The sequence below is a fragment of the Stegostoma tigrinum genome, chromosome 34 (assembly GCF_030684315.1).
Source record: "Stegostoma tigrinum isolate sSteTig4 chromosome 34, sSteTig4.hap1, whole genome shotgun sequence".
Classification (NCBI taxonomy): domain Eukaryota; kingdom Metazoa; phylum Chordata; class Chondrichthyes; order Orectolobiformes; family Stegostomatidae; genus Stegostoma; species Stegostoma tigrinum.
The window spans coordinates 19,106,004-19,115,389 of record NC_081387.1 but is presented as its reverse complement, the minus strand read 5'-3'; the positions used below and the strand labels follow the sequence as shown (position 1 = coordinate 19,115,389).

General features: G+C 52.9%; 1 protein-coding gene across 2 annotated transcripts in view; it reads right to left on the bottom strand.

Annotated features, from left to right (window-relative positions):
- Window positions 1-3,372: 3,372 nt before the first annotated feature.
- LOC125467682 (fibrous sheath CABYR-binding protein-like) overlaps window positions 3,373-9,386 on the bottom strand; it is a 52,101-nt gene continuing 46,087 nt past the window's right edge. For both annotated transcript variants that reach the window (XM_048563836.2, XM_048563837.2), the window contains one exon: window positions 3,373-4,301. In XM_048563836.2, the coding sequence (XP_048419793.1) occupies window positions 4,068-4,301 (234 nt within the window). In that variant the 3' untranslated portion in view covers window positions 3,373-4,067. The remainder of the gene's footprint in view (window positions 4,302-9,386) is intronic.

Sequence of the window (9,386 nt, the reverse complement as noted above, 5' to 3'; positions counted from 1 at the left end):
AGGATGAGCAGGGAGAGGAGGGGCAGAAAGCAGAGAGGGAGAGAGAGGAGGGGAAGGAGGGAGGGCAGAAAGCAGAGTGGGAGAGAGGAAGGGCAGTAGGTAGATAGGAGGGAGGGCAGGAGGGAGAAGAGGATAGGCAGGGAGAGAGGAGGGGCAGAAAGCAGAGAGGGAGAGAGAGGAGGGGAAGGAGGGAGGGGCAGAAAGCAGAGTGGGAGAGAGGAAGGGCAGTAGGTAGATAGGAGGGAAAGGAGGGAGGGCAGGAGGGAGAAGAGGATAGGCAGGGAGAGAGGAGGGGCAGAAAGCAGAGAGGGAGAGAGGAGGGGAAGGAGGGAGGGCAGGAGGGAGAAGAGGAGGGGCATGGAGAGAGGAGGGGCAGAAAGCAGAGAGGAGGGGAAGAGGCAGAGATAGAGCGAGAGAGGAGGGGCAGGAGGGAGAGAGGAGGGGCAGGAGGCAGAGTGGGAGGGCAAGAAGGGGAGAGCAGGGTCAGCGGCAGAGATGGAGAGAGCAGGGGCAGGACAGAGAGAGGAGGGTCAGGAGCATAAATGGTGGTGGAGGGAGAGGGGCAAGAGGAAGAGGGGCGGGATGGAGGGCAGAGAGGAAGAAGGATAGAAGAGGGAGTGAAAGTGAGGAAGCAGGAGGAAGAGGGGGGGGGAAGGAAGGGGCTCAAAGGAGAGGGGGCAAAAGGGAGGAGTCGGGAGTTTGGAGGGGAGAAGGGAGAGAGAGGATGGAGGGAAGAGGGATAGAGGAGGGGGGGCAAGAGAGAGAAAGATGGGGGCAGGAAGGAGAGACAGGGCAGGAGGGTGCAAGAGAGACGGAGAGATGGGTAAAGGAGAAAGAGGAGGGAGAAGTGGGGACAGAGAGGAGTGAGGGTGGAGAGGGATAGAGGAGGGAGTGAGAGTGAGGGGTCAGGAATGAGAAGGGGGGGTGAAAGAAAGGGCTCAGAGGAGACTGGGCTGGGGAGAAGGGAGGGGTGGGGGGTTTGGAGAGGGAGAAAGGAGAGAGAGAGGACAGAGGGGAGAGGTATAGAGGAGGACAAGGGAGAGGAGGGAGAGAAGAAAAGAGTTGCGGTGGAGAGAGAGAGAGAGAAGGCAGTGGAGAGGCAGATGGGACAGAGAGATGGGGCAGGAGAAGGACAGGGGGTGCAGGAGAGGGGCAAGAGAAACAGAGAGGGGGGTACAGGAGAAAAGGGTTTCAGGGAGGGGGGTGTCAGGAGGGAGTGGGCCATGAGAAAAGCTCCCCCGACTGGCCGACCTTGAGCCTGCCCTGCCAATAGATACTGTCACACAGCAGGTGTCCTGGTCAAATGCCAGTTGCATCCTGCAGGTTCCTGAGCTGACAGTGACGTGGCAAGGTGGGCCCACACTTTGCCCTTTCAAACTAACGCTTGCAGAAGGTTCGATGCGAATCGAGGTGCTTTTGTTGGTGTTTATGTTCAGGTGGGTGTCTGTAAACCATCGGCCCGACTAGGGGATCCCGCACCCCTCTGAGACCACCGATAAGAGAGAAAGCACACAACGTGACGATGATAAAAGTGGGAGCAATCTCAGTTTTATTTCACACTGTTACACTGAATTGCCTGGATGATTGCAGCCCCAAAAATACTTGAGCATATTGACACTGTCCAGGAGAAAACAGCCCTAGGATTGACGTTACATCCTGAACCATCCCCTCCCACCCCCACCAACGCTCCGTGGCAGCAGCGTGTACCATCTATAAGATGCTCTGCAGAAATTCACCAAAGATCCTCAGACAGCACCCTCCGAACCCCCGACCACTTCTGTCTCACGCAGAAGATAGATGGAAACACCCCACCATCTGCAAGTTCCCCCTCAGATCCACTCGCCATCCCTGCTTGGAAATATGTCAGCGTTCCTTCACTGTCAGCGGGCCAAAATCCTGGAATTCCCTCCTTCGGGGCATTGCGGGTCGACCCACAGCGACAGTGCAAGATGGCAGCTCACCCTCACCCACCTTCTCAGACAGGGGGCAACTAGGGCAGTAAAATGCTGGCCTGGCTAGTGACTTCTGCCAGATTAACTGGCATGTGCCTGATCCACTCCACACTGACGCCATGCTCCGAATGGGGCAGGGGCCAAGTCACAATGCTTCCTGACGGTACCGAAGAGGGATGTGGATGGGAGGGTGGCATTCCCCAGCACTCCCTTTTTCCCTGTATCCCTCCCCGGCCTCCAACACTGGTGGTGGATAGACTGGATAGAGTTAGACATTGGCGTAATCCCGCCCCGACCATGCCCGTACCCACTGGAGGGGCTTGTGAGGGTGTGTGGGCTGGGGAGGAACTTGGCAATTGAGTCCTGCATTTGTGTGGTGCCTCCTGCGCGGAAACAAGGCACTCAGGACCCATGGGGAGAAACTGGCCAGCCCTGGCCAAAAGGGTGTCATCACCAGAGGTCGGAGGCTGATCGACACATTGGGTTACAAGCTGCACCTCACAGGAGATGGTCTGGGGTGGAAGGTGGGGGCGGCGGGGAGGGGAAAGGGTTAACTACAGATCCATGGAATTGCTGGGCGGAGAGGTTGGCGAGGGGGCAAAAGCAGGAGCCAGGGCCGGGAGTCGGGGTGACAGTGAATTGAGGTGGCCTGCTGTTAGCGGGCCCGTGTTAAACATTTTCCCCTCGGGGGGTGGGGGGGGGGGGGCGGTGGGTGTGCAGTAGCCCAGCTCTGAGCAGTCACATGTTTTCATTCCCGTAGGGGCCAGGACCCGGTGCCAGTCCGTCTGCAGTTTTCTCAGGTGGTCTGCCGTCTGCATGCTGTTGTCCCGGGCTTGATGGATGGACAGTCAGATTCACCACCATTGCCCTGCAGCTGACGGGCCGCTTCCTCTGTCCTCACGCTCCCCGGCCTAGGGCGCTCCTCGATTCCTGAACAAAGACATGCCAAGGCCTCCGGTTGGAGGCGATGGTCGAAAGAACCAGCCGAAGGTGGAAGGGAAGGGTCAGAACGTAGGGTTGCAGTCTATAACAAGTCATATTTCCTGGTTTTACTGTAGACTGCAGTCAGTTCACTGGTGCCACTTCATCCCAGTGTGGGCCTGATGGTGTGAATTTTGCTGTGTGTGTCTGTGCCTGTCACAGTGTGTTCTGTCTTTGTGTGTGTGTGTGTGTGTGTGTGTGTGTGTGTGTGTGTGTGTGTGTGTGTGTCCATATCTGCGTGAGAGTGTGTGTGTCCATATCTGCGTGAGAGTGTCTGTGTGTGTGTGTGTGTGTGTGTCCATATCTGCGTGAGAGTGTGTGTGTGTGTGTCCATATCTGCGTGAGAGTGTGTGTGTGTGTGTCCATATCTGCGTGAGAGTGTGTGTGTGTGTCGTTCAGTTCCTACTATCTCTGACTGAGTGTGTGTGTGTGTGAACATAGAACATAGAACAGTACAGCACAGAACAGGCCCTTCAGCCCACGATGTTGTGCCGACCATTGATCCTCATGTATGCACCCTCAAATTTCTGTGACCATATACATGCCCAGCAGTCTCTTAAATGACCCCAATGACCTTGCTTCCACAACTGCTGCTGGCAACGCATTCCATGCTCTCACAACTCTCTGTGTAAAGAACCCGCCTCTGACATTCCCTCTATACTTTCCACCAACCAGCTTAAAACTATGACCCCTCATGCCAGCCATTTCTGCCCTGGGAAATAGTCTCTGGCTATCAACTCTATCTATGCCTCTCATTATCTTGTATACCTCAATTAGTGTGTGTGTGTGTGTTTGTGTGTGTGTGTTTGTGAGTGTGTGTTTGTGAGTGTGTGTGTTTGTGAGTGTGTGTTTGTGTGTGTGTGTTTGTGAGTGTGTGTGTGAGAGTGTGTGTGTGAGAGTGTGTGTGTGAGAGTGTGTGTGTGTGTGTGTGTGTGAGTGTGTTTGTGTGAGTGTGTTTGTGTGAGTGTGTGTGTGTGAGTGTGTGTTTGTGAGTGTGTGTTTGTGAGTGTGTGTGTTTGTGAGTGTGTGAGTGTGTGTTTGTGTGTGTGTGTGAGTGTGTGGAGGTGGAAGGGAGGGGTGTGGTGTTTCCTTCTCCCACTCCTTTTTGATCTCTTGTGCCACTGGGGTGCCCACCTAGTTGGAGTTGGCCCGGCGTTGGGACATGCCCTTCAGCAGAGGGGAGAAGATGGAGGGCCGCCTCTCCTCCTGGACCCTGGCTGCTGCCCTCCTCGGTGCCAGTCCCGGAGGCAGGTGTGCCCGCTGCTCGTCCATACGCTGTTCCTGCATTCGCTGTAGCAGGTCGAAGAGAGCCTGGGTGCTGTAAGCTGGAGGGTCACAGCGCTGGTCCTCAATACGTGCACTGGCAGACTGCAGGGGGACAGGGTGGGGGGGGGGGGGGGGGTGCAGAAAGAGAAATGGGGTGGGGGGCAGAGAAAACAAACGACATGCCGTCATGCTCAATATCATTCCCCTGGCTCTGGCATGCCTCACCGCCTTTCCCCTCCTCCCAACAAACTTGCATGGGGGCATCTGATGGCATGTCTGCAAAGTCCTGAGCTCAAACCCCCTCCTCTCGCACCCACCCAATCCAGACAGAGAGAGACCCTCAGCTGCTCTCGGTGCTGTGCCTGCCCAGAGCAGTGGGTGCGCTAACCTCCCCTCGACCCATTTGGTTGCCCCTCTTGGGCAAAATCTGGGGCTGAGCTATTTGACTCGGTGGGGCATCACAGCCCAGCCACCACAACCGCCCCACCCTCCTCCCAAAGCCCACCCCTTTCCTGGGTTCCCACAACCCTCCTCCTGTTCAGAAAGGGTGGAGGTGGGGGTGTGGGATATTGATTTGCTGGGGGTAATCGAGCAGAGCTGGAGCTTGGTGGGGGGAGGTTGTGTGTTAGGGTTGCTACAGATGTGTCGGGGGTGGGGGAGGTCTCCAATTGGCCAGCTCCTTCCGAGTGTAAGTAGTGCAGGCCTCTCCCTCTCCCGCACTGTGAGACCTGCTGGGGTGTTCCCAAAAAACCCCTCAACACCCCATCCTCAAATCTCACCCCTATTCCCCACCCCTCCCTACACCCCCATGCTGGAGTAAACAAGGAACTGTACAGCACAGGAACAGGCCCTTTGGCCTACCAAGTCTGTGCCGGCACATGCCACCTTTCTAAACTAAAACCTTTTTGCTTTCTACATGGTCCGTATTCCTCTGTTCCCTGGTTATTGCATTATCTCTCAAGATGCCTCTTAAATGTTGCTATTGTATCTGTCTCCAACACCTCCTCTGGCAGTGTATTCCAGGCAAAAAAATTACCCCTCACATCTCCTTTAAACTTTACCCACTTTACCCTTAAACCTACACCGTTTGGTAGTTGACGTTTCCACCCCGGAACAAAGACTTCGCCTGTCCATTCGATCCCTGTCTTTCGTAATTTTTGTGAATCTCTCGGCCTCCGACCTTCAAGCGAAAACGAACCAAGTTTGCCCAATCTCTCCCCACTATGTCCTGGTAAACTGTTTCTGTGCTCTTTCCGAAGCCTCCCCATCCTTCAGGAACTGCACACGGTATTCCGAAGGTGGATGAACTAACGCTGCGATGTGACTTACACATTTTTATACTCAGTGCTGTGACCAGTGAATGCCATATGCCTTCTTGACCAGCTACTCCACCTGTATGCCCAGATCCCTCTGTGTGCTATAACAAGGTGTAGAGCTGGATGGACACAGCAGGCCAGGCAGCATCAGAGGAGCAGAAAAGCTGACGTTTCGGGTCTAGACCCTTCTACAGAAATGGGGGAGGGAAGGCGGCTCTGAAGTAAATAGAGAGAGGAGGAGGCGATGATAGAAAGGTGGGTAGAGGAGCAGATAGGTGGAAGAGAAGACAGACAGGTCAAGGAGGCGTGGATGACCCAGGAGGTGGATGTAGGTAGGCAGTTGGCATGGAGGTTGGTCAGTGAGGGGAGGGGGGGGGTGGAGTAGGTGTGAGAAAAGGTGGACAGGCCAAGAATGCGGGGACGAGATGGGCTGGTCTTGGGTTGAGGTTGGGGGCGAGGAGATTTTGAAGCTTGTAAAAGTCCACACCTTGTTACCTCAGGCTCCAGCATCGGCAGTTCCTACTATCCCTCTGACTGCTGATGCTGCTAAGGGTTCTGACTTTGACTGAATGCTGTCACTCCCCAGCAAAAGGCCATAGCAAGGACTCCTCTGAGCACCTCACATCCCACCTCAGATAGTGATGACCGCCAACACTGCAGGAATAAACAGGGCTTTTCCTTTCACCTTATCACAGGGACAACCTGAGTGAAATATGCAAAATTCTTGATGGTGGAGATGTTGTTTCCCCTTGTGTGAGGGGCTAGGGCCACATGGCATCATCTCAGGGGAAGGGGGGATGTCGCACATTTCAGAGAGAGAGGTGAGGAGGAACTTCTCTAAGTGGGGGTAGTGAATCTGTGGAATTCTTTACTGTAGAGCGCTATTGAGGCTGGGGCATTGAGCCTGTTCAAGGCTGAGACAGACAGATTTTCAATCAGTGAAGGAATCAAGATGGGAGAGGTTGATCATTCCATTTCTCTCTCCATATCCCTTGATCGCTTTAGCCCAAGGGTCATGCCCAACTCCCTCGAATACACCTAATGAACTGGCCTCAACAGCTTCCTGTGGGAGAAAATTCCACAGGTTCACAGCTCTCTGGGTGAAGAAATTCATCCCCATCTCAGTCCTGAATGGCTTACCCCTTATTCTTTGACTGTCACCCCCAGTTCTGGGCTCCCCCAACAATGGGAACATTCTTCTTGCATCTGTCCTGGCCAGCCCCATCAGGACTTTTTTATGTTTCTACGAGATCCCCCCTTCATTATTCTAAGTTCCAGTGAGTACAAGCCCAGTGAAGCCAGTCTTTCCTCACACGTCAGTCCTGCCATCCTGGGAATCAGTCTGGTGAACATTCCACGGACTCTGTCAATACCAGGAATGCCTTTCCTCAGAGTGGCAGACTGAAACAGCACACACTACTGAGGTGTGACCTCACCAAAGCCCTGCGTAACTGCAGCAAATAGACAATCACCTACTTCTGCACCGACATCTAATGGCAAGTGAGCCCTCCGTAGCCAAAGAGAAGGATGACAGGACAAAAGAAGAGATCAATGACAAAAAAATAACGCAAGAGGTGCTTGGAACGGATGTGATGCCAACTGAAAGAACCAACGTTTCTGCATTAGTTGTGTCTAGTGGTATTATCGTTAGACTATTAACTCAGAGACCCAGGTAATGTTCTGGGTGCCCCCCTCCCCGGTTCAAATTCCGCCACAGCAGATGATGGAATTTGAATTCAATAAATGTCTGGAGTCTAAATGATGACCATGAATCCATTGGCGATTTGTGGAAAAACTCATCTGGTTCACTAATGCTCCTCAGGGAAGGAAACTGCCATCCTTACCTGGTCTGGCCTGTAAGTGACTCCAGACCCACAGCAATGTGGTTGACTCTAGACTTCCCTCTGAAATGCCCTGGTTGACCACTCGCTTGTAACTTCCCATTGCAAGGCCCCACAGAAGGAATGAAGACAGACTCACCTCCCAGCTTATGGCAAGAGGACTGCAGCAGATCAAGAAGGCAACTCTCCACCACCTTCTCAGAGGCAACTAGAGACGGGGCAGTGAACACCGGCCCAGCTGGTGACACCGATCTCATGAGTGAATTAAAAATAATTGACTCCTGAGGGTCTTCCATTGACAGTGTGGCATGAAGGCCATTCAAGGAGTCAATGTTCCATAGACCTAACTATGAAATCAGGTAATGTCCACACATACAACTCCTCCAACCCATAACCATCCATTGTCTTTGGCCTCAAACACTTTCTGTGGTAGAGAATTCCACAGGCTCCCCACTGTCCGAGTGAAGACATCTCTCCTCCCCTTAGTCCTCAATGGTCTACGTTGTATGCTCATGCTGTGTCCTTGGTTCTAGACTCTCCGTTCATCATGAATGTCCTTCCTGTATTTGCCCTATCTATCCCTGTCAGAATTTTATAGGTTTTTATGACACTCCCCCACTTAATTTAGGGTCCATAATCCTAACTGTTACCACTGGTCCCTTCCAGGCCAGTCAGACTGGGTGGAGACAGCAGGCCTATCTTCTCTGGAGAGCAGGAGTGAGTGAACGAGGAACTGAAGCAGAGAATTTCACTCCAAACTGGAATCAATAGATCCACTGCAGTATCAAATTCATTAAAAGTGGAGAAATTGGATTTTGGAGATGACCTTGGAGAATTGGAGCCCCCTTCTGTGTCAGCTATTTTTTTTGGAGAAAAACACAAAAATCTGAGGCTTGACAGCTGCAGCAGTTCATGCCCATTCCCACTCACTGTGTTCACAGTTTAGAGCCGTAGAGGTCTACAGCATGGAATCAAGCCCCAGCTTGCCCATGCAGCCCAGTTTTCACAATTTAAGCTTGTCCCATTTATCTGCGTTTCATCCATATCCCTCCATACCTGCCCATCCATGCATCTGTCTAAGAGATAGTAGGAACTGCAGATGCTGGAGAATCTGAGATAACAAGGTGTAGAGCTGGATGAACACAGCAGGCCAAGCAGCATCAGAGGAGCCGGGAGGCTGATGTTTTGGGCCTAGACCCTTCTTCAGAAATGGGGAAAGGGGAAGGAAGGCGTATCTGAAATAAATAGGGAGAGAGGGGGAGGCGGATAGAAGATGGATAGAGGAGAAGATAGGTGGAGAGGAGACAGACAGGTCAAAGAGGTGGGGATGGAGCCAGTAAAGGTGAGTGTAGGTGGGGAGGTAGGAAAGAGATAGGTCAGTCCAGGGAGGACGGACAGGTCAAGGGGGTGGGATTTCATAAGATTCAAAATCTCCCCTCCCACACTGCATCCCAAAACCAGCCCAAATCATCGCGCCTCCCCAACCTGTACTTCCTCCCACCTCAAGCCCCACCCCCTCTCCTACCTACTAGTCTCAGCCTGCCCCCTTGTGTGGGAAAAAAAAATGCCCATCTGCACCCTTTTGCATCTCTCCTCTCTCACTTTAAACCCATGCCCTCTAGTTTTGGATTCTCCCACCATTTGGAAAAGCTGACGGCTTTCTGCCTTATCCATGCCTCTCATGATTTTATCCACCTCTGCAAAGAGACCTCTCAGTCTCCTACACTCCAGGGGAAGAGGTCCCAGCCTATCCATCCTCTCCTCATAATTCAAACACCTCTCCAAACACCTTTCAATACCAGGACCAATTGTCAGTAAGTGATAGTCACGTCCAGTTACAAAGTGTCATGTGGAATGTTCAGCCTGTTCAGTCCATCTCCTCCGTGCTGGCCCTAGCTCTGCCCTTTCTCAATGAACTCCAGTAACAAATCCTTCCATCCCCACCTCCTGTGTGGAAAATCAAACTTGCCTTTTGAATGGATTAACAGGACTCTCCACAAGTCCTGCTGAAGTGAGTCCCACATTCTCAA